General features: G+C 44.3%; 3 protein-coding genes across 8 annotated transcripts in view; 1 reads left to right on the top strand and 2 right to left on the bottom strand.

The window, feature by feature from the left end:
- Window positions 1-48: 48 nt before the first annotated feature.
- Window positions 49-1,846, bottom strand: LOC115597239 (protein FAM181A-like). Its single transcript, XM_030442998.1, has 2 exons — window positions 1,472-1,846; window positions 49-1,352 (listed from the first exon to the last, which is right to left on the bottom strand). The coding sequence occupies exon 2, from the start codon at window positions 1,289-1,291 to the stop codon at window positions 512-514; it is 780 nt and encodes a 259-aa protein (XP_030298858.1). The 5' UTR covers window positions 1,292-1,352; window positions 1,472-1,846; the 3' UTR covers window positions 49-511.
- Window positions 1,847-6,626: 4,780 nt separating this feature from the next.
- prima1 (proline rich membrane anchor 1) lies at window positions 6,627-21,149 on the top strand. The gene is made up of 4 exons (XM_030392329.1): window positions 6,627-7,148; window positions 8,077-8,218; window positions 10,624-10,756; window positions 18,901-21,149. Exons 1-4 carry the CDS (start codon window positions 6,867-6,869, stop codon window positions 18,998-19,000), a joined length of 657 nt encoding a protein of 218 aa, XP_030248189.1. The 5' UTR covers window positions 6,627-6,866; the 3' UTR covers window positions 19,001-21,149.
- Window positions 21,150-23,529: 2,380 nt separating this feature from the next.
- unc79 (unc-79 homolog, NALCN channel complex subunit) overlaps window positions 23,530-24,947 on the bottom strand; it is a 32,566-nt gene continuing 31,148 nt past the window's right edge. For all 6 annotated transcript variants that reach the window (XM_030391480.1, XM_030391477.1, XM_030391478.1 and 3 more), the window contains 4 exons: window positions 24,672-24,875; window positions 24,400-24,477; window positions 24,259-24,300; window positions 23,530-24,146 (listed from right to left, as the gene is read on the bottom strand). In XM_030391480.1, coding sequence (XP_030247340.1) covers window positions 23,958-24,146; window positions 24,259-24,300; window positions 24,400-24,477; window positions 24,672-24,875 — 513 coding nt within the window. In that variant the 3' untranslated portion in view covers window positions 23,530-23,957. The remainder of the gene's footprint in view (window positions 24,147-24,258; window positions 24,301-24,399; window positions 24,478-24,671; window positions 24,876-24,947) is intronic.

Here is a 24,947-nt window from a genome sequence, read left to right on the forward strand (position 1 = left end):
TTATACAAAGTGAAAAAGAAAAAAAAAAGGATCTGGTGCCCAAAGGAGTTCTCAAGGGAATTTGAATCATTTATTTGAAAATAAAAAGGCATTGTTTCAAATGCGCCTATCAAACTTTACTCTGACAAAGAAAAAGCAATCTATGTCCCACATTCTATTCTCATAGTTGAAAGAGGAAACTAAAACAGGATGCTTTCATTCATTTGCATGACTTTTGGTATTTGTAGAAGAGACATCACCATCTGTAGAAACCTAAAAGTAGAAACCTTTTAACTTACTGTCAGTTTTCAGATACTCGGAGGCACCAGACTGCCATGAAAGTGAGCTAGATGAAGCTATTCTGCAAGTGCAACTTAGTCCTTTAGATTTAAACAATAAAAATAGATGAAGCATTCCAATAAGTGCTCGAGGAAGTGTCTCATGTACAAATGTGGAAAGAGTTCAAAGAGAAGCAAAATTAGGCTAGTCCTATTTACACATTATGTGTGTGATGGGTCCATTAGTTGAGTAATTAAATGAATCCAAACACACTGAAGATGGGGGACTGGACGGTGGGTTTGGTCGGTATGGGTTTGACCACAACGTGCGTGTGTATTTTCTGTCCATAAGGATGCTCAGGTCTCTCCATCTCAGCCCCTGCTGCTTTGCTCCACAGTCCCAGGGGCGGATGGGGGACAACAATGTGACTGTGGAGGACCTGGTGTCCGTGGTACTGGAAGGGGCAGCAGCCGCACACACTCACACAGTGGTGAGAGGTCAGGTCCAGTTTCAGAGAATCTTTTTCCGCAGAGCTGCGTCGACTGGACGCAGACAGAGTGGCCTTTGCGTCATCATCATAACTCCTCTTCCTCTTTTCGTTTTCGCTGCCCTCAGATGCGCCTGCGGGGTTCTTCCTCAGCCCTAAATGTGGGCGCTCCCTCTTAGTTTGGGTCAGCTTGGGTTCCTCCCAGAAGGAGGCTGGTAGCTGGCGTTTCCTCATAGGCACCTGCTCCACAGCGCTGCCCACGTTCTCCACCCCTTGGGCATCCGAGCTGGCCTTCTCTGCAGCCTTCACACTCTGGTGACCAGTCCCCGCCGGTTTGGCGCACCCGTGCTCCGCAGACCTGTGCGTATGGCACCTTGGGACTCGCGAGTATTTCTGAGAGAAACGCTTGAGTTGTTTCTGCAGATATTTCCTGTGATCCACGGAGCGTCTGCACGGAGCTGACTTGTCCAGGGCCGCCTTGATGTCGCTGGATGCCAAATTCACAAAATTCAGCAACGTCTTGACCTCACTGTCTGCGTTTGCCATTTTGTTGCAGTGCCTTTGAACAAATCAGTCCATGTTAGAACTTGTAGTCCACCATCAACTCCTGAGAGGGAACCAGAAAACAAATTAAAGCGCCACGTAATTACGCATTTCTCTCTGTTTTACGAGCATTGCAAGCAAGCTCAAATTGAATGTGATGATGTGCAATAACCCTTTACTCACCACTGCTGGACGAGTCCTGAGTCTTTCTGAAACACCGAGCACAGACGCTTCCCTCCAGGCTGCAGTAGGGAGCACTTCAACAAGCTGAATGAATATAAACTCCTTGTAGTTATGGTGCTTTCCTTGAACCAATCAGCGACCCCAGGCCCCTCACAATGCACCCCAATCAGCCTCCAAGCGCCCTGGTATCGGATTCTTCACCATTGCAAATTGTAGTCATGGAGATCTGGAAAAAGCCGCTGAGGGGATGCGATATTTTTCCTACACGATGATTTCTGCGCCAAACATCTCCCAAAACCATGAGTGCGCGCGAAGCAACACAAGTGGAATTTCTATTCTAACTTTTATTCCGCCGCTAATGTTTGGGTTTGTGACACGGATACCCCTCATACCCTCCCCAAGAGTGATGTCAGCTGTAGGGTTTGGGGAGGGGTGGGGGGTGGGGGGGGGATCTAAAGAGTGCATAACCATGGAAAGGGGCTTGAACGCTCAAGAATCTTGTCTTTCTGTTTGCCCCCTCAATCGAGCGACACAAAGGCTGAATTACTCATTCAAACCTCGCGGGACAAAGGGAAAGGAGCTGGATAGCACTCCTGCATTTGTAGTCAAACATTTAGAGACTTAAATCGAGTCGTCATGAAGGAGAAAGAGTCGGACAAAGCCCATAGAATTGCCATCAGCAAACATTTTCCTGTGTCATATTATGGGGTCTCCATGGCTCCCTCTGGCCCGTGGACAATAGCACAAGTTTGCACACTCGAATACTGTCACCCTGCCAACGGCAACAAGGGCCCAAAACAGGACAATCCCCAGAGAAAGCATGGGCTCCGCGGGGAAGGTTGCAATGGAGGAGGAAAAGGGGACTTGTGAAATGCTAATTGAGCTTCATCCCCTTATTGAAGTGGAAAAAGAGTACCTATCGTTCCATTGAGCCGCAGCAGCAGTGGAGTGAGATGTGAGGAAACAGTTTGCCTGGTAAGTAACACCTCATGCCTGCGAACTGCACTGCCCTTAAAGTGTCCTTAACCAATCTAGCATCAGGATAGGGCATCATATAAAAAAAAGAAAAGGAAAAAATCTGCAGAGGCTACAGGCCATTTGTTCAGAGGGAGCTGCAGCAGGCCAGATGATTGATTGCCTCATTCACTCATTTTGGGGTTGTCTGAGGAGAGCCCTGCAGGTCTATATGTGTTCGGGCTGGTCTATCTTTTCAGGCGGTGCATCCCTCTTGTTCTGAAGAGGCAATGGGACCCTATTGTCCTCCTCTCTTCTCCTTCCCCTCACCTCTCTGTTCAGCTGAAAAGGCCAATTAACAATGGGGCTCCCCTCCCCTGGCCTGTCACCCCACTCCTGTGCTTTTGAAGTGAGGGAGAATGAGAAAAGAGACTGCGTAAGCTTGGCATCCATAAATCCAGTCCAATGTGTCGCTGTCCTTGTGCCAAGACAGGTGGAAGCGATGTGTGTCGATCATTCCAGATATTTGGAGGGTTATTCTATATTTACCTAAGCTGTTTTAGAGGGTCATGGTGTCAGCCTGCGCACAACATCAATCCCTGAAGCACAGACAGACACACCAACATGCAAGCAACTGCTGCATGCGTGCACCACAGATATGCAGCTACCTTGCATATCTGTGGTGCACATGCTAACAGGAAAGGCTGCAGCCAGGATGTGTTGCACCGTGATATTAAAGACTAACTGAACCATCATTCATCACCATGTGTGCATTCAGTAACAGAAATGTATTTAGTAAAAGCCCAGTGGAGCTCTAACATGATTTGAAATCTGATTCTGTTTGCACCAGCTCCTTGGCAGAAGCTGTCCAGGAGACATCCATTAGTGGACATTTCTATGCTAAGCTCTCGTTCCCCAACACACTCTCATTAAAACTTGTTTTCAACTCTAAAGTAGGCGCATTCATTTATGGACAATCATGGTTAAGTAGGCCTAATACTTATATAACATTAGCAATAATTCATAGGTAAGGCTCTAAGTTAAGAGCTTTGATATAAGTACAAGAAATGCAATAATTTCTTCAGAATTCCCTCAAACGATATTGCCGTTCACTCATATTCCTTTTTTGTTATAAAGACAAAAATGCTTAATTTATTAATTTGCACTTGATTTGTTAATATATTTAAAGGGAGCACCTTAATGTCATGTGTTGCCAGACCTTCCCACTAGATGGCAAGCTACCTCCACAACCATACAGCCAAGCTGGACCATTACAATACAGGATAAATACACAGATACTAAAGGTAGATGCAGATGAGTTCATTTTCTCAGAACATTACTTCTCTCTGAATGACAGCGGGTTTAAAACCTCTCTTTGTCTGATGTGATGTATTTGGGCTCTGTTTGTTTGCAGGGGGTGCTGATTAAGTATCTTGGCAAGAATAATAACAGTGAAAGACCACAGTAATCTTATTAAGAGGTTCCCTTATCTGACTTTAAAAGGGATGTGATGTATGTTTGTGGCAGATTGAGGCAGCAGGAAGGAACCAGGAGGATGTAGTGCTTTTCTCTTGTCAGATAATCGATAGTGGGACAGACTGTAGGAGAGGATGGATGAGCCGAGCTGCTGGGCACACTATATGCCAAACCCAGGCTTGTTGTGCACTTCAAAAAAAAAAAAAAAAAAAACTCTGAAAAATCTCTGCATTGTGCGCGCAGATGCAGTTTAACAGCAGCTGTGGATTTTCCACTCTAAAAGTCATCCATGGCTCTTGTGCATGAGCTCACCCCATTACTGTGTGTGAAGAGCTTTTTGATAGGCAAGAGACGTGATGAACGCTCAGCCCGCGACAAAAGCCTGTAGATGCTGAATCCATTGATCTTCATCCAAAGTTGCTTGAATAGTTGGCTTTGATGCTGTTTGTGTTATTCGGAATGAGCAGCCTGTGACACGATTGGCTGTCACTTCAGTTATTTAAACCACAAGCAATGCTTTGAGGGGAACAGAAGTCATTTGGGCACGGCAGTTATGATTGTGGATTTATGAAACATGAATAAGCAATGACATTTACATACAGGCTGGGGAAAGAGACACGGCCCTGCAAAGCACCTCCGATCCCTCGTTGAAGTGCCTTTGAGCAGGATAATGGATCTTTAACAGTGTAAAGGATTGGTGCTAACAAAGCTCACTGTAGTGGGTGCAGAAGTGTAGTGTATTCAAATTGTGCAGGGCTGCAATTGGGTTTATTTTCATGATTGAGGAAAAAGGCTGTGAAATGTTAGAAAAGAATGGTAAACGATACAGGACAGTACGGTTTGGCCATTATGGCCTTTCTAAACAACAAAGGCTCTACATAGAGACAGAACATTTCAACGATGCCAAGACCAGATTTCAAGCGAGAAAACCCACTAAATGTATCTTTTTTTCTTTCCTTTTCTTGATGAAAATCAACCGTGCTCGAGGTTTAACAGAACATATATGCATAGAGAGTAGGTGTGGGTGTATGTTGAAATCACGAAGAGCCAACATCATGAAAATTGTGAACCGACGAAGACTCTACACACAAGGCAACTGTTCTGTAGAAGCAACAGAGGTAGTGCAAACTACGAAATAAAGAAAAAAGACTGGATAAATATGCATATGTGCATACACTATGAACCACTGGTGGATTTGGGGGGGGGGGGGGGGGGGTGTACCGGTGGGTGTGATCACTCCTATATTTGAAAAAAACACTGCAAAAGTGCCCTTGTGCCCCCCCCCCCCAAGAAAATGTGGTGCCCCTTTTACTTTTGTCCCCCCTGGCCCTCAAACAATCTGTGTCTGCCCCTGTTACAAGTACAGCCTGCAGGATTTATATTGAGAAATATGTAAAGTAACCTCAAACATAGGTGGCACAGGTACTTTTATAAAAGTTCTGATGTAGAACACTGTGGTCTGCCAAATAATTATCTCAGTACACAGATCCAAACGTGACTCTGCTGGTAAAGGTTTTTTTTTTTTTTTTCTTCCAACTGTCTGTGAACTATTTGACTCAATTCCAATACACTGAATGTCACGTTGGCTCTCAGGCACCACGTTCATGGCTGTGGGCTGTGGGGTAATTTCATAACTGTGCCTAGTGGAGACCACCAACAACATTATGCAACTCTGCACTTTAAAAAAAAAAGAAGAAGAAGAAGAAAGAAAAGAAAACCTCCCTAGTGCAGTCTGATTTTATTTTCTTTTTTGTTTATTCTCCAGCATCACCTCTTATCACCAGTGCGGTGTCAGAGGTGACCGTGTCAGGAAACACAAAATGAGGTTGTAAAAATAAACGCCCTAATAAATATCTTATAAACGCCCTTTTGTTGCCGAGCATTAGCGGTAAAGTGCCGGGTTACATCAGTGTTGTTTATCTCAGCCTGCTTCGGGACACCGGACCACGGAGTGTTCTCGCCGGGGCACATCGAACATGGGTACGGCGCTGTTCTCAGTCGGTAGGCGTCTTGCACTTTCTCTCTCTCTCTCTCTCTCTCCCTCCACTTGACTTCAATTCGGTCTAGTACGCGTCATCCTTACGGGCTCGCCTCCACGCATTGTGGGTTTATACTTTCTGCCTGGTTCACTACACACGCACACACACACATATATATATATAAAAAAACAAAAATAAAAATACAATAAAGAAATCAAACATAAACAAAACAAACAAATCCCAGTTGACATTAACCGACGCCTTTTATAAGCGCATCGTCTCTCTACAGTGTGTGTGTGTGTGTGTGTGTTTTAAAGGAGGTGGTGGAGGTGGTGATGGAGGAGGAGGAGGAGGAGGAGGGTGGTGGGATATGTGGGGGGGGGGGGGGACTTTTTGAGAAGCGGAGGGCGAATTTGTTTGAGCACACGCTGTCAGGACTGAGCTGATGTGAGCGCCGCATCAAGTGCGCGGCGGTGATGCTCCCGTATAAAGCAGCCCGCTGTATTTTGGCACAGAGGGGGACGCGTCAGTTTAACCCTCGGCTCTGCCCTCCGGACTCGCCCATACAGTGCTCAGCCTAGATAAGTTGAGGGAGATGTGTGAGCCCGTTGCGAGGAATCCTGCCGCACGATATTCCTGAGGATCTCTCTCTCTCTCTCTCTCTCCCCCCCCCCCCCCCTCTCTCTCTCTCTGATCGCGTGTGTGTGTGAGCGCGCGCGTGTGTGTGTATTTTTTTTCTTTTTTTCTTTCTTTTTTTTTTTTTTTTTCTTCAACTTCGATGGCTTGAGTGGCCCATTTGCACTCATGCTTGCAGCCGAGGAGGGATGTTAAGGTACGGGCCATCTACCGCCCTCACATTGCGCGGAGTAGCGGCGTGATTCGGGTCGCTATCTGAGTGCCAATAAGACAAAAAAAAAAAAAAACTTCTTTCGAGATGTGAATTAATCGAGGTTTTTGCTACTCATTCCCGCCGGCTCGCCTGTCCTATGCTCTCGACAACGGGATTTCAAGAGGAAAATGATTGTGGCATAAACTATTTCTGGAGACGCTTGTCACAGATATCGCCGCTGAACTGGACAGGGTGGATGGTTATTTCCCAAACTGTTCAAGCCTATGTATACTGCATTCATTTGTTGGAAACGCTGCCTAGTGTCTTCGAGAACAGCGCAAGAGGAATGCTGGTCCAAGAGCTAATGCCATTTACTTTAAGTTGTTGGCCTTTTTTCTTCGGTCACTGCCTTCTCTCACTGTTTTTACTCTCATGCCAGGTAAGCAGCATGATCAGGCGCGCCACTTGTCAATTTACGCATGAGATGAGGTCTGCACTAATGTAGCTGGAGTTTGATTTTCTGATGGACTCTGTGGAACCGATTGTGTTTTATTTTGTTGTTGTTGTTGTTTTCTTGTTGTTGTTGTTGTTTTTTTCATGCAACTTGCGCATTAGGCTGCAATTAATATTGCATGTGTGTTTCCACAGGATGCTGGGGTCACCAGTCCGGGGCAACACCTGTGTGTAGCATGCATGTGTAGAGTTTCCACTATAAGGCATGAGAAAAAAAAAAAAAAAGCTATGCACACACATACAGGCACGCACGCACGTACACTTACACGCACAGACACTCAGCTCCCTTGTAGTGGGAACATGGAGTAGCCAACTGTGTTTTTATGATAACAATATTCAGTTATCCCACCAGGATCCCTGCAGCAGGCATATGTTAGTGATGAGTATTCTAACCTCTGCCCCGTGCTGCTGCCTACAGATAGTGGTGAGCTGTTGTTCACACGCACACAGTGTTGCCAGGGTTCATGTGTAATGTGATCTGCTTGAGTTTCCAAGTCCACCCACGCACACTCCTCGGGGCAGCCTGCTGCCCACTCTGTTGGTGGGTGGTTTCTTACAGGGAGCGGGCTGCAGCCATAGACGTGATACTATTCTGCATGTACTACATACACAGCAGCCCCAGCAGTGACAACAACGCTGGAGCCTGTGGTATGAAAAGAATGCTGAGAGGATATCCACAGTGCTGCGAACTGAGAGGCTGCTGAGTGTTCAAGCATCTCCATTTGTGCCGCACAGTGTTGTGCTGATGGTACTTCTGAGTAATGCACTGAAGGACGGATGCCTCAGTCATTTCAATGCCTCTCTCTCTCTCTCTCTCTCTCTCTCCCTCCTCTTCCTCTCTCCCTCACCATAAGGGAGAACTCCAGAGGTCATGCTCACGGACTGTGGCGGAGAAAGTTAGTGAACAGTGCCAGCTGGCATGCCACTGTCGAAGATACCCTCCCCTCCCTCCCCCACCGCCTCCACCGCCTCCCCCACGGCTACTGGGCACCACAGGTAAAGACTCCCTACACAGTCTCCCAGGTTTCACACCTGTCTCCCTCCCAAGTCTGCCTGTCTCACTCTCAGTCTGCTCTCGCCCCACAGTTGGATCTCATTCCTAGCCATATGCAGGTGTCAAGCGACCGGCTTGTCTGAAGGAACTGTTTTGACGTGAAAGTGTTTCCGTTTACATATCTGAAAGAAAAAATGTACCATCGGCTCCCCTCCTGAGATTGCTGTGCGAGTGCCCGTGCATGGGCGCAGTTTTTGCAAGTGCGCCTGTGTGTGTGTGTGATAGAGCCAGCAGGATGTTGACAGCTGAACACAAGACTAATTTATGCCGGGTCTGACCTTGGGGAGTACCCAGCTGCCTGTGAAATCCATGCCTGCTGGGCTGCCAAGCTCAGTGGTTCAGTGGTAGGGTTTCCCCCGGAGGACCCCTGATTAAAACACAGATGAGTTAATTAAATTAGCTTTAATTTGATAGAGATAAGGGGCTAATGAACCATCCCAGTAGTTTCAGCTTCATTTGGAGTTGGGCTGGCGGCTATAAGGGTGTGTGTGTGTGTGTGGTTCGTGTTTGGAGCTTGTATACAACAAGGACATGTACCTGTGTGGAGCTGCTGCCTGTTGAGGCACTTCTCCCTCTTTTAGAGATGAATCCACTGACAGATAAGCAAGCATATTTCACCGGCCTGCTCGCTGAAACTTGATATGATTTGTATGTAGTCTCAAGCGCCTTAATGAACAGTGCGCTGAAATATGGGACAGGCGTTGCTGATGATGCAGCCATTCTGAGCTATTACTGCGACTCTTTAGCATCACTCACCCTGAGCTTTTAATATTATGAGTAGGGAGGAGCACTTAATCATTAAAGTCTCAACAGACAGCAGTGTAAAGGTTTTAATCAATCAGTTCCAGTGATTTTTCTCTGTCTGGTCAATTTAGATGGACCTTTATCCCCCCCACCCCACCCCCCATGACTCACCATGTGACCCACCTATGAATCGAGAGTTATAGACCCTTCTGTGAATGTTGGTCACTGCATAAATGCTGTCAGGACCATCTGACTGTGAAGGTGGGGGGTGGGTGGGGGGGTTGAATGCCCAGTTGCTGCCGACGCATGAGTGGAACGCTGCATCTCCAGTGTCTGATGCCTCCGTACACAGCTGTATGTCACGATAAATATGATAAGCAGGCCAATTTTTATTCAGTTTCAGCTTTACACAGAAATGTTTGCAGAGGGTGGAGACACCATGAATTATTCTTCAGTTCTCAATTTAATCTATACAGGCGCATAATTATCTTGATATCCCTCCAGTAGCCCAATTTGCAGAACAGTTAGAGCTGAAATTTTGCTTTAAACTGAAGTCTTTAAAAATGCAATGAATATGCATAGCTAAAGTGCAAAACTGGGACAATGACTGAGACCGTCTCTATCTCTGAAAGTCTCCAAAAGGAAAAAAAAAATTTGGGGAAAAATTGGCAGTTAAGTAAGTCTGCGTGTGCTAAAAATGGTTTTCCGAAGTCCTTCAAAGGAGTGTGCTTTATCACAATGAAGTAGATCCTTACCACTGACTGAATTAAATCCCATAGCCGTTGACAAAACGCAGGATTAAAATGGAAGTTTGGCTGAGAGGAGCTTTTAAATTCATAGTGACTTATGATGTGGTGTGCTGCACCGGGGAGAGCCGTGCCTTTTTTTATTCGCTCTGTAGAAATGTGCTGTGCTGGAAAAATAGTCCACAGCATTACTAAGGAGTATTTGTTGCTATGGTGTAAACCCTTCCTCTCATTCATAACAAACTAACTGTAAGCGCAGGAGCTACGAGTTTGTTATTGTGTATCCACTGCAGGAGCACGAAACTGGAACAAACCGGCGTTCACATAGATAGATATGCACATGACTAAACTGATTTATAGATGGTGGGAGAGCATCAAATGCTGCAGAAAGAGAGGAGGCAAAGTTCTGCATTACAGACACGAAGTTGCTGATGCACATAATGTTATTCAACATTCCTGGTGAGTGGTCTTATTCCACGGATCTAATGTGGAAAGAGCAGGAGGTTCCTGCAACAGTAATTGGTGTGGACAAGAGTGCTGGTGTAAGGAAGGCTGACGGGACCTTAAATGATTCATGGTGTCGGCTTGGATATCTTTGAACGTTGAACCTAAGACCTACAGAACAGGCGAGGACACAGCGACTTCCCAACTCAGAGAGCAGGGGGGAAAATCACCTCCATGCTCCTCTGTTGTTGTGTTGTATAATGCAATCACAGAGGATCTGATAACAGGGATCAGCACAGTGGATGTTTTTTTCAGATTTTCTGACTTATTTTCTCAGATGCATTATATTCATTCTCTTCTTCTGCATCTCAATCTCCCTCTGCCCCTGCTTCTCCTTTTTTTCCCTCTCTAAGTGGAAGAGCCCATCGTGAACTTGTTGACGCCCTGGTGGATGGAGATGGACATCATAGTGCTTGGAACAGTGGGCTGTGCCTCAGTCGTTTTCCTCCTCTCAGCCATCATCATCTGCTACAAGGCCATCAAGAGGTTGGATGCCACTTTTTTTCTGTCCTGTTCTTGCTGTCAGTTAAATCACTCAAAGAAATGACGAATTGAAATAGGAGCTGTCACAGCTGGAATACTCTGCATATCATGTGTAATTTGACTCACGGGAGGCTGAATTATCTTTGCTGCCTTCGAGTGGGGGTGACGAAGGAGACTGGGATGACCCTGTCATCACCCTGCCGGGTCGCGCTGAGGTCAGAGGTTAGGAAATGGAATTGGCTGTAAATGTCAACCAGGGAGATCCACTGCACTGACTCACCCAGAAACGTCCTATGCGCCGAATTAGCTAATTGAGCTACGTGACTCTATGAGACTGTGCTGATTTTCATTTGCATAAGTGTCTTAAGCTGCCTCGAATGGCAGCTGGGTTCATGAAAGTGGAAGCAAGAGGCGAGCGGAGGAATCCCAAGACGCCCACTGTTGCAGCGGGGAAACTGTTTTCTCCCATTTGGCTTATTAGAGACGAGGCTGCGTGAGGTTTTTGTGCCCGCAGCACAACCCAGACCCAATTCTCTGTGTGACATTCAGGCAGCCTGGTGTCACACATGCACGCTGACATCCACGGTAATGTTCGCAGACATTTAACAAACACTCGCACACACGTCTGCGTGGGCAGGGGATACTTATGTGCACCCATCCATAAACACGCACAACCTCTTTACATGCATAGATACATCATGCTGGCATATTTACACACTCCATAAAATGTGGCGTAAACAGGGACTCCCTCAGAACGGCCGCAGACGCGTGTGCTAAATTGGGGAGCGACTTCTGTGTTTTATTTATGTGTATTTAACTTGATTTACTATCATACCTTTATGATTTTTACGGAGCTGTATTAAGCCTGCACGCCAGATATGGCTCTCCTCAGCAGAACTCTATTTCTCCTTTCTGTAAACAACAAATAGGCAAAGTCAGGCAGCGGAAGTAATGGGTGGTTGGCTCAGGAATTCATTATGGCAATTCTCCAGCCCCCTGTGTAGCCAAGGGGCACCTTTTTTAATGCAGCAGTGGTAGGAAAAGTGTTGTTGCAATACGGGCTCTAGCCCCAAACCCAAGTCATTATTTATGAATTAATTTGCGCAGTCATTCAGTCGCAGGCCACATCTTTTATACATGCAAGCGGGTCGTGTCCTGAAGCTCTGTGGGCTCTAGACTGCAGACTTTGTGCCATGGCCAAGCTGCCCTCCACTCTGAATGAGAAGGGAAAAATACTCAGGTCCAGCCAGACTGGCTTCATTAGACATTCATTAGTCACCGTCCAATAGGAGAGCGGTCCAGGGAAAAATGTGATTCCTTTAACATTTGTCACGGATGCTCTAATCATCCATTGTTCCTGAGAGAAAGGGAGAGGAAACAACACAGTGAAAAAAGGACAGAAAAGATGTTGTCTACCAAAGCAAGCAAAGGCAGTAATTGAGCGTCTTAGTCAATAACAATGTGAGAGAGGGTTTGTCAGTGAGAGAAACACAGCCAGTTATATATAGCACTTCCAGCCCCTCAGTGCTCTGGGCTTTCCCAATGAAAATCAGCTGGCCAAGGGCCAAGGCCTGAGCACCACAGACAGCAGAGGAGCTAGCTCTGCAGGTCCCAGCCCTCCTGGCCTTTTGTTATTTTTTATAATCTTTGTCTGCCAGTCATCTGTCAGAAGCAAAGGAGCTGGAGAGGAAAAAAAGCACTTCCATACAATTCTATTCAGCGTCCACAACACCAGGGAGGCTGGTGTATGCAAGCATAGAGAAGAGGATTCAAACACACGCTGCGTTTCAGTGTTGCTGTGCCATTTGAGGCAAAAGACATGATGCTGCAGTCCAGGCTGTCAGCCATCCAAGAAGCCAAAACAAACAAAACTCCAACCAAGTGACTAATGAAGCTAGACGCTTTTCCCAATCACTTAACGCTCGGGGAGGCTTGTCCACAGACAGATAATACATCACAGCTGGTCCCGTCCAAGGGCAACACAGTATATCCAAAATACTACATTAAGAGGAGAATACTTGTCAGGCAAAATGGTTTTTGAAATCTAATATTAACTAATGCATTATTAATCCTGTGTTTTATTTTCAAATTCACAATACCAGCTATGTCAAAACTGGTGACAGATTTTTACAGTCTGTTTTTTAATGCTTTTTCTTTGAACCATAGCATGTTACTCTAATTTCCAGATGGCTGGAGTAATTGTAAACAGCTCAACACATGTCCCAATTTTGCCATGATCCATTCTCCAAACTTCAAACAGGAAAGTGTGCTGTGATTGCACAGCTTTGATATGAAATATTCATCTAACCTGTGAAGTGTTGTGTTGCCACCTGCCATGTGTCAACAGCATGGCATCTATTATTGAAGGCCCGGGTAGAGGTCGGTTTGAGGCCCCAATGCTCTGCCCCGTGTGGTGGCCCAGAGCGACATGGTCAGTCTGAGCAGAGATAACATCCTTGGAGAAATAAACCGGGTCAAAGCACCTTCCAGCTGGCCATAGATCACCAGTGTGGAACCGCATTTTACAGCATGACAGATGAAATACTGACCTGCCAAAAAATATCCAAAATAAAAATCATTAGTGAGCATCAAGGACGTTACATAACGTTCAACGAATACCGACCCCACTGACGCTCTATTCCAAGTCGAAGAATTCCCGGACTGGCTGTAAACAATGCCATCTGTCCCTCAGAGAAAACTTTGGTATATCCCAACTCCCTGAGCTGCAGCCAATCAGCCAATCATCTCCCCCACAGCAGAATGTGTTTCCACCTCGAGGCTGGACAGTTTCCTTTTTGAGGCTTTCCCCAGGTCCCACAGGGACGCAGCAAGCAGCATCTGTCCTACATAGCCAGCATGTATCCCTGGTGTCCTCAGACATACGACCCCTCCCAGCTGACAGAGTCCCACAGGAAGTCTTAGTCACTGTCTCACACTCTGTTTACAACTTTCCTCGAGAGCCGTTGACTCACATCAACAACCCTGATGCAGTTATTCACAGTCATCTAGCTCATACTTAATGCTCCAAAATAATAACACGAATATCAAGATCAATCTGGGACTATGAAATGGCAAAGAAATATCAACGGTCAGTGTTAAACTGCAGTCTAAGGAGAATAATAACAGCTTTATTTGTGTCGCATGCAGCCCAAAGTGTTCAACCAGAAAAGATCTGATAAAAATAAGCAATTACTATAAAGAAGAAGTTGCAGTAATATTAATAGCAATAATGAACAAAACAGACACAGATATATCTACTGAAGTTAGCTTGCTAACCAGCTAGCTCCAGTCGGTAATAGAGAAAAATTTCTGTTCTTGCTGTGTAAACACTAACACTCCCCGGGTCCCCAAACTCAGAGTCTGAACTGCTAGCTGCACAGCTAACTGAGCTAAGTGAGCTAACTAGCTAATGGCAGTGACAGTTAGTAGCTGTTTGCAGTAATTCTGAGGATATGCTGCCTCCTATATTTGTTTACAATATCAATTTAACAAGTGTCCAACTCCTACATATTGCACCTGTTACTCAAATTCAACACATTTTGCCAGTGACACACACACACACACACACACACACAGAGCAACAATCCGAAAGCATTACAAGCCGACGCGCCACTGCGCCTGGTAAAGAAAGTTCTTTAATTTCTTTTTTAAAACTTTGAGTGAGTTTGCTGATCTAATATCAAGGGGAGGGTGTTCTACAGTTTAGGGCCATGAAAACAGACTGCAGCCTTATGAGATGTCTTTTGGGACACTTTGGGAACTTCTAGAAAAAAAGCAGCAGAAGATCTGAGAGTTCTCACTGGGACAGAAAATGAGAGGTAGTTGTTGATATATGAAGGTGCTGGATTATGTAAGGCTTTGCAGAGAAGTAAAACAACTTTAAAAATGAATTGTGTGGTAAAAGATACAGGTAGCCAGAATGGATTTGTGAAGCGAAGGGATTCCTAACTAGTCGACTAGTCGATTTAACGTTTCTGCCCTCACTAGATGACACCAGAAATACTGGCAGGATGAACTTATTATTATTATTATTTTATTCATGTACACATTTATAATCACACAATGACATACTTTGTTGTGAAATGTCATCTTCCTTGTCAAATCTTACTTGACAATAAATAAACCATCAAAGCAAATCAGTTTTATTTACATAGCCACAATAACATTGCCTTAGTGGGCTTTACAATTTGTACAGTGAACGACATCCTCTGTCCCTAGACCCACAACAAAATCACAGTTTACGAATTGCTTTGACAGAATATCTGATACAAGTAATTATACAATATATGTGAAGTGTGTGGATCCAGGAGGACGACTGGGCAGGCAGAGGCATCACAGAGTGGTGCTCGAGTCACACGACCTCCACTCCACCCTGGTAAACTGGAGGAGGACAGGATACTTAGTAACAAAATAGAAAATATTAGAATGAAGAGACAACACATTTTACAGAAGTATAGATATAAGGAGATGGTTAAATAGAAGAATAAGCATTCATCACAAAGGTTAACAATGTAGGTTAGCTGGTGTATCAAAGATGAGTGTTTTCTTATCTTAAGTCTAGTATTAGAAAGATACTGGCAGTGCAGTGATGCCAGCAGACACAGAGTGAATGTTTTTTTTTACTGGTCAAAATCCTGGCCGCAGCACATTCTGAAATTTCTAAAAGGCCATACAGGGAGACCAGCGAAAAGAGAGTTGCAATAAACTAAGTGGCTTGTTATAAAAGCATGTATCAGCATTTCAGCATCATTCTGAGTTTAAAAATGTTCTCGTTTTGGCGATGCTCCTCAGAGGATAAAAAGAGTTAGCCTATAGTGTTGAGGCTGTACACAGCGGTGCTTTGAGTTCAATGTCAACATGCTAACATAGCTACTCACAGTGACAATGTTAACGCTGTAATGTTTTCCATGATAACGATTTCAATTCCGTGTGTGAGGATGCTACAGTTCTGCCCATCCGCACTAGTCCAGCCAAGGTTGATGGGAATGTCATTTTGTCTGCAGGTGTTTGGACAGATTGAAATGTTTATGGTGTCACCAAAGTTATTACAAATTAGTTCATGGCAGCCCATGAGTGGGCGGACAGACAGACAGACAGACTGAAATTGCTTTCTGTAGTGTAATTTGATGGAGGAGCCACACTGTGAGTGTTTACCATTTAGAACCCATTGAGGGGTTTTTTCGTCGAGTCGAAGCCCCTTTAAAGACTGTTAAAGATCCTGAGCGTGACTTTAGTGACAGATGAAGTTTTCCTGGAGTAACTTCAAATGAAAACCTGGATGGAGTTGTGCTCAGCAGGGCTTCTGAGGAGCTCTGATGAGCACAGGAGATGGAGGGGCGGAGGTGGTTCACAGCGCTGAAATGACAGCTGAAAAACAGCCAGAGACAGGAAAGTTTTTTATAACCCAACAGCAAACAAGATGGTTGTTTAACAGGTGTGATGAAATCAGATTGGCTTCGGTGAATGGTGGCAACAACAATGACAGCTGACAAATTGAGGTGACAGCAAAGGGGTGAGCATGTGCAAGAGAAGTGGGCATCCTAATTGAATGGCAACCAATATTTATATCAATCGTGCAATTTCTAGAGAAATGTCCACTGTAGTTTTTTTACCGTCTTAGATTGATTATGATTCAGAAAATGTGTGTGGAAATAGACATGGTGCTATGAATTATAATGCAGTGTGCTAGCCATATAATAAATGCTACAGTTTTCAAGCCCACAGTGTTTGAATGCATGACGTATTTTATTTTATTTTTTTTCCTAAGATCATGTCAAAGGTTTTGCTTCGCCCAAACAACAAGGTCTTCAAATCATATCAAATCAATTTTATTTATATAGCTCAAAATCGCAATACATTGCCTCAGTGGGCTTTACAATCTGTACAGTGAACAACATCCTCTGTCCTTAGACCCAGGGTAAAAAAAAAAACGATGGAAGAAACCTCAGGAAGAGCCACAGAGGAGGGATCCTCTATATCCTTCTACGTACTACCAACAGTTGACTATGTTTTTTTTGTAAGTAAAGGTTTAACATTGACAAAATAGATAAGTTAGTGAAACTCAATATATGTGTTATACTATTATGGATCATTATGAGAAACCCATTAATCCGTCATTAACATTATTAAGCCTTCTATAAACTATTAACAAGTTTCTTGTTAGTGCTGATAAATGTCATACATTTTGCATATAAAAGTTTAACAATTACATAATAAGTATGTTTTCTACCATGAATTGCTGTTTACCAACAAAACAACTACATAATCAAGAATCAAGTTACTAATGTTACTAAGTTAATGGCCTACTGAGGAGGTTGGAAATTAAGCTGCAACATCTCACTTCAGTTTGTTGTGCTGCTGAGTCAAAGTTAGACAGAAACTAGTTGGACGTGTCTTTTGAAATGAAGAAATCACCAATAGATCATTTACTGGTTGTTGGCAAATAGCAGAATATTATTCTAAAATGATATTGGGGTTGATTTAAAATACATTTCGATGTAATTATTGTCTGAATTTCTAGGAAATTTAAAATATGTTCCTGAAATGACCAACCAAAGACTTAAGACTGTCTTCTAGCTCAATAACTATAGACTTGATTGTCCTTCAACTGTGTTTTAATGATAGTAATAATTATAATAATGCTTTATTTTTGGATAGGGACAGTGCACATTAATGAACATCGAAAACATCTCTGTAAACATGTAGGATTATAGCAAAGCTGCTCATTTGCATCCGCAGTCCCTAATAAAAGAATACAAATAGCAGAGACAACACACACATAACACAATACATTACACAATCATGGCATTACACATACCAGACTCAGAAGGATATAACAATGCAATAAAAAGTAATGTTCAAGTAGTCTCAAGTCCAGTTAGTGGTCGTACATTTGGTGTGATTTGAGCTATTGTTTTAATTTTCCTTTAAAAGAGGAGTATGTGGGGCGTTCCCTTATTGTGGAGGGAAGACTATTCCAAATGAATAGTCTTGAATGAATGAAGACTATTCCCCCCACCCCCCCACAAAGTTATTTTAAAATGTTTAACTCAATAATTTTAGTTATACATCTAAATGAGCTAATATTAGTTTACCTTGTCCAGAAAATGTTGTAGCAAAACCCTAGAGTGTATCATACTGAGCAACATTGGCTTTTATTGTTTATTTATTCAACTTTCATTTAAGACAAAGATTTACTTGTTTCTTTACTCAAAATGTGTGTCCTCCCCCCCCCCGACTCAGTCTCGCCAAAAACGTACACTCAACTAAACTTAACAAACGTAGCTTTTCTCGCAGCGCTGTTGCATTGGACTGCATTATATCATGTGTGAGCTCATTTCACCCTGTAAGGATTCCCTCTCTCCGCACGATGCGCAGGAAGGGAAAAAGACTTGTGCTGGACTGGACTGGGAATGACTGTTCGTCAAAGTTGGACTGGCCAGCCAGGGCTTTCAGAGGAGAGGCGACACTGAGCTAAGATGTCGCTCAAGGGTCCTCTGTGGCAGTGAAGGCAGTGTACAGTGTTGAGTGGGACAATGACTGTACTAACTGTATTCAGATCTGTCTCTGAGTTACATAAGCCCAAGCAGGGGAGAGCAGCTGAGGGGGTCGGTGCAGAAGCCACAGTACACTGGACAAATATAATAACCACAAAGGCACTGAGGAGTGCATGAAAAGGGCTGTATTGAATGATACTGCTCTTCACAGGCCAGCAGCAGCAGCACAGGGATCATGTGTTGCAGCTTTATTTTGCACCGTAGAAACGAGTATTACAGCGCAGCCAGTGTTGACGGGGAATTTCACATGAGGTTATGTATCAATGTTATGCCCAAGTTGTTTTGACAGCCACACACATACTCATTACTTAGACGGAAGATTGCATCTACCAGTCAGAGCAGGTAATTGCCTCATCCCCTGTGTTGCAATGCATCTATGCCTCCTGTCTCCTCGCAAAAGTGACCTTTGAACATTGGGCTTATTAGAAAGGATCGCTGAGACCAGCGTATCCACCCATAGCAGGCGGAGAAATCAAATCAGCCTAAAGGTTAACAGTCTAGAAACTCTGTTTAATGACATGGCGTGTAGCTAACGTCACATCTCTTTTGTCCAGGAATTTGTCCTCACTTTATCAAAATGTTTGTTCGCAGGAAACCACTACGGAAGGAGGAGAACGGGACGAGTCGCGGGGAGTATGCCATGAGCATCCGTAACAAGAAGGCCATGGGTACAAACAACACTGTGGTATAGACTGTCTCCTGGTAGACACAGGAAGTGACATCGCAATTACCGTCTCTCACCTTTCCCCTCCTCGAAATACCACAATCCCTTTCTCGCCCAGAATGCAACTGGGTTTTACCCAAGGTTTTTCGAATAGGTAAACCTTCCCTCTTTGCTTGGCATGTTGCTCGGACAGAAGACACCATTCAGCTCACGAGGAGCTGTAAAAGATGGAAGGAGAAAAAAAATCAAGGCAGAAAGGACAAGAGAGAAAAATCCACAAACCCCCTATGGTGTTGAAAGTGGCACAGCAGGCTGAACATTATGCTCTTAGTAACAGCAAGTGTTGCTGACAGGCTGGTTGGCTGCTGGCTGGAGAGGGACTGTCTGCCAGTCTGCCGCAGATCCAGACCTCACACACTGTTGACATCTGCAATGGAACAACAGACAATACAGCAGCCCCGCAGTCCCACGGGCGGCCGGACAGGACAAGCCCCATCACACACAATAAATAAAGTGCATGCAGTTTTACAGAGAATGCAACGTTTTTTATATTCCAAATCCACGCACTGTCCACATTTTGTTCACCATTTCTTTTTTTTTTTGAGACAGACGCTCTTTGAGAGGCATGATGGTACTGTCGGTCCTGGCTGTGACACGTGGATTCATCTGACTATGCAATTTAAAGAAATCCATGGGAGGAAAAAAAGGAAAATAGAGGAGCAGCGACATCAACATGGGACGTTCTGGTTCTGGTTGCCAAAAATGCCACAGAGGAGTTCAATGTAATATACTTCAGTCATTCATCGATTTTATTTGCTCTATTTATTTATTTATCTACCTTTGAATTTATTTTTCTACTCAGAAGAGAAAAAAAAACTGTCTTGTAAGTTACTCACATCTTTACAAATCCTGAACATCTTGATGAATTCATCTTACTTCTTGATAGCTCTGTTTTTTTAAGTGAATAATTTATAAACCATATAATTCATTTGTGATGCTCCGATGCTTTAAGCCTGCTGTCAGTTTGTTGAGACACTGGTGCAGAAAACACGCTTGCTTTGCAAAGAGTTTTTTGGTATCAGTTGCTTCGTCTCCGGGAGTTTGATCTGCTTTTCTCTGTTTCCTTGAGACCCTCAGCTGAAGAGTCAGGGGTCTCTATGATGTGCTACGTGAATGTGTGTTTTCCAAACATTAGTTCTGTGCTGCATCATTTGCCAGGCCCCATTTGAGATTTGTCAATCCAACACCCCCCCCCCCCCAAAAAAAAAAAAAAAAAACGTTAGACCTGCTATCTGGAGTTATATGGTTAAATCTTGCTGTCTCCAGGTCAGCTAGATGCCTTCAGTTGTGTTTTGTTTGGGTGTGACAATCTTCATTTTTCTATCTGTCAAGAAGGGCTTAGCCCATCGCTATAGAAACAGGGGACATGAGCCCAGGGCTGACCTTGTGACTGGTGAGAGACAGGAGACTTAGCCAATAGCCAGAGATCAGGTTGCACAGAGGATGGCCTCAGCAGGGATGTGTGTGACTCAGTGCTGTCACAGGCATCCTCCACATCCCCGCTGGAAAAACACAACTGAGCTGAACTGGAGCATCACTCAGCTCTGCTCTGCTTCTTTTTTTTTTATTTTTTTATATTTTAAAATTAAATCTGCGTGTGTATGTGTGTGTGCGTGTGCGAGTGTATGTGCGTGTGTCTGTCTGTGAGTGTGCATGCTGATGAGTGTACTCAGTGAGAGTGGGCTGTACTCTGTGGCTGTCAGTAAAGTATAGATATTGGCTACGAAACTGTGGAAAATTTGGAAAAATACATGCTTGCATCTAAACATGCACACAGGTTATTAGCTAACAGTATACCCCACCATGTACCTATATGAGAGAAATGATGGATGCATGAATGTAAATATTGATATTTAAATATCTGCCTTCTGGACTGTTAATTAATGTACAGTGTAACAGAACATATGTTTATACATAGTAAAACTTAAACAATGTGCTACCATTTAGAAATTATGTCAATGTTGTCATGTTGATGGAGCAAGCCATTAATGTATATATGGCAATCAATAGTACATACACAATTTATGCATTATACCAAGCAGATAGAAAGATGTGCATAAGTTGATTTCATTGCTGAGTTTTTCAGTTGTAAATAAAACTGTACATAACAACAGAGCGACAGTCTATTGTGTTTAAAGGTGTGCAGGAGTCTGTTGTCGTGCTAAGGCAGACAAACCGCCTCATATGTGGCCAAGGTGATAAAAGTGAGACTGTTATATTTAGCCTGTGCCCATCCTGTTCTGTCTGCACTGTGCTGTGTTGTCTTGGGCAGAGCTGTGCTGGCTGTGTCTCCTGGGCCCCCCGCAGTGGAGGACATGTTCTCAGTCTGTCTCACACAGTGCATCTTTAATGAACTGCGATCATCAGGCATATTCCACTCCATGGGGCTTAATGACGCAAGCGTTAAAACTTATAGGTTGCATATTGTGCTAGCTGTGGGCCCAATCCATAATAATGTGACAACAGAAAATCATGGATGTGTGCGCAGCCAAAGCAAGAAGTTGCTGTAGCCACATTTTAAAGGGAGCTATAAGGAGGTACCGACGCTTAGTTCTTACATTAGACCAGTCATTTCTATTTTATTTTGCACATCAGCTGTAGTTAATGATGTGAAAAAAAAAGGCGAGCAGACCTGTACTACACAGGCTGATGCAGAGGTGCACTGAAGAGGAATGTCAATGAATTACAATGTGAATGAGGGACCACAGAGCACTTTGCCTTCCCTGCTTTAGATGTGCCACTTGATGGTAATGCCAATGGACACTCTGAGCAATTTAAACATTCATGCATTGTCCAGCCAGGGCGCTGTGGATTTCATTGTAATAAAAGCAATGTGACAGCACTAGGCAGGGGGACCAGGGACTGTCACTGTCTCAACAAGCTTTTGGAGGCTCTCAGAAGGTAGTTCCATGGAGCAAATGGACACTGGGACACAGATTCGTTGAAATTTGGTGCTCTTGAAATTGTTTCCGCACAAAAAAACGACTGGATATTTTGATGTGCTGCAGCCTTCGCTCAACCTGCTCTTTAATCAAGAAATGTCCCCGATGTGCACACCTGGTGCATGAGTACAATGTGTGTTTGTTTGAGAGCTTGCGCAGTCCTTTCAAAGCTGACCTTCACAATCTTTGAGGACCCACTCACACCCTCTCCGCCTGAGAGGACTTTGGTCAGCGTTAATTACCCTCAGTACCTCCAGCTGCCTGCTCATCAGGTCAGCGTTCCCATATGGTCCTCCAGGAGGCAGCAGGCAGGCAGGCAGGGGCGGGGAAAGTGCTGGATACCTGTGGGACACTGATTACATAAGCTGCTGCTAATGAGAGAGGTTCTTTCGGAAAAGGGCTGCGAGTTCAAACGATCACAACGGTGGCAGTGGCTGACAGATGCAACCCCAGAGCAAGGGGGACTTGATTAAACACACACACACACCTATGCACATGCTGGGACACATGCACATAAACACCTGCATCTGTCATCACTTTAATACACACTCACACACACAGAAGCACACAGCAGGAGAGGCGCTCTTTGATGAGCCAAGACTAGAGGTTGATGAGAAGGGGCACTGCAGCCTGATTCAGCTAGCTTAGGGTCACCGGGGAGTGTGTGTGTGTGTGTGTGTGTCTCAGTATGTGTGTGTATATTAGTCACATTGTGTGGTATCATTATACTACTGAGTCATTTGGCACACACCTCTCAACATGGGTGCTCTTATACATGCAGTGACTGAAAAGCTAATTTTTTTAAAGAAATGTATTCAAATAGATTTGGGATATTTTTGCCCAATAACTTTGAACTCTGAATACATTTATATCTTCAGATCTTATTCATCCTAAAGCCTGATAATGAAATCCTTGCAGCAGCCAAGATCAAAACAAAGATTAATGCGCTGTTCGGCTTTCTAGCCCTGCTGTCATGTCATCTGTTATTCTCAGACAAGAGCTTCGTGGTAATGCGGTTAGACCTCACAACAATGCTTAATCACAACAAACCACATTAGGCCAAAGGTAATTGTGTTTGCTTGGTATATGCGTGGTCCAATCTGTTTCGCTGCTGCCAATGAAAAGGGGGATGGAGGAGTAAGAAGGTGGGGGCTTTCCACTTTGGGGCGAGGAGGGGGGCATAGCCGATATAGTCTTGTTTACCTCCAGTGTCTGGCTCCACCTTATCGAGTTACAAAGCCGCTGCTGCAACTCAGATTGGCCCTCTGATCGATCGAAGCTCTGATGGCGAGAGGCAGCATGACTGACAGTCTGACAAGGATCTCAGATGGGAGCTGAGTAATGCATGTCATGCCATTATTCCCGGAGACACCTGAGGTTCAGTTTCTCGTCCGGAGGAGTAAACAACAGAGCTGATTCTTATCGCCCTGCCATCTGCATTATGGTAAACTGGACATTTTCCGCATCAGTCAGGACATCAAAGGGCAGTAAATGTCACATTTGAATTTTTCGGAGGCGTTGCAATTGGCAATTCATGTGAAATGACAAAGTGTCTCAAGGTTTAGAAAAACTCGTACTTTATTATCCAGCTTGCAACCAAGCAACTTAAAAAGTGTATGAATGTGACGGAGTGAGCATGTCTAAGATTCAACAAGCTTTTTCTTTCAGACCCTCACTATTACTAACACGGGTCTATAGAAACCGTCTTAGTCATCTACTGACTCTTCAAATCTGTTGAATACAACAGTTAGGCACCGGATACAATTATCCCACACATCCAGCCAAACCCATAATTATCAGCTCCAGTACTAGAACTTTAAAATAGCATAGATTTACTGTACATATACAGGTATTATACTAAAGGTGCTGACAATTATTTAGTCCCACACAGCATCATTTCACATGGGAGTCCTTTTTTTGGTCAGAGAGGATGCATGCAGGTCTTAGGACCCAGATTGGACCAGAGGTGACCGCAGAGCAGGTCACATGGGGTAGAACTGTGAGGCAGCCTCCGATGACTGGATCTCCACCTGAGCCATCTTGAACTGGGTGCATTGCAGCCATTTGCGCAGAGCGAACGGAGGAGCTCCGGATGTCTGGCCCTGCAGACACTGGTGGTTCACCCGGTTCTGGATGGCCTGGAGACGCAACTGCAGCCCCGCAGAGAGATGCTGATGAAGGAAGGAAGGGAAGATGATAACATTTTAGTATGTGTCAATATCTACTGCATTATGTTAGCAATCTGTTTCAATAATGGCACAAAGTTTATTTCAAATGCCTTACTTTAAGGTTTGACTGAATCATGGGCAGCCACATTGGAATTAGCTATAATAAAGAATGAAGACAGATAAGTAATTGACTACATGTTAAGGAGATTATACTCTATATAACCTTGTAAAACGAAATAATAGAGTTACAGCAAACCTTGACAAAAATGGTTGAGTTGCACTCTTGCAGGGCTTCCATCAAGCTAATGACATGAAGACACACCATCTCTACCATCTGAGAAAAACATATCAATCACAAATGTTATATTCTAGAAACATAGTAACAGTTGCTGCATTGAAAACATTGAAACTAAACTCCTCACCTCATATTTCATGTATGAACAAGCACCACACATTTCTAACCCTGTATCCCCACCCTAGCTAGCTTCAATTGCTCCCCAAGGAAAACGTATAAGGCAGAGCACTCACCACTTTATTGTGGGCCATGAGCTGCAGGATGCTAGGTGTAACCCGACTCCAGAACTCTAGGCCGGTGAGGATGGCGCTGGAGGAAAACTCCGTCTGGTTCTGGTTCACCAGGGACGGAGCAGCGGCCGCCTGCTCGCAGTAGATGGTCCACAGCTGGGCGAACATGAAGGCGTGGAACAGAGAGCACATGTGCAGCACCGACGTCTGGGACAGAGATGGAGACCAAAACAGAAAAGGCCGGTGAGGTGGTTATAGATCAGACTAACAAGACCTGGG

Source organism: Sparus aurata, chromosome 16, assembly GCF_900880675.1.
Source record: "Sparus aurata chromosome 16, fSpaAur1.1, whole genome shotgun sequence".
Classification (NCBI taxonomy): domain Eukaryota; kingdom Metazoa; phylum Chordata; class Actinopteri; order Spariformes; family Sparidae; genus Sparus; species Sparus aurata.

Coding starts and splice junctions, on each gene's coding strand:
- LOC115597239 (XM_030442998.1), bottom strand. CDS start 1,291: ATGGCAAACGCAGACAGTGAGGTCAAGACGTTGCTGAATTTTGTGAAT.
- prima1 (XM_030392329.1), top strand. CDS start 6,867: ATGCTCTCGACAACGGGATTTCAAGAGGAAAATGATTGTGGCATAAAC. Junction 7,149..8,076: donor TGTTTTTACTCTCATGCCAG/GTAAGCAGCATG, acceptor CCTCACCATAAG/GGAGAACTCCAGAGGTCATG. Junction 10,757..18,900: donor TGCTACAAGGCCATCAAGAG/GTTGGATGCCAC, acceptor GTTTGTTCGCAG/GAAACCACTACGGAAGGAGG.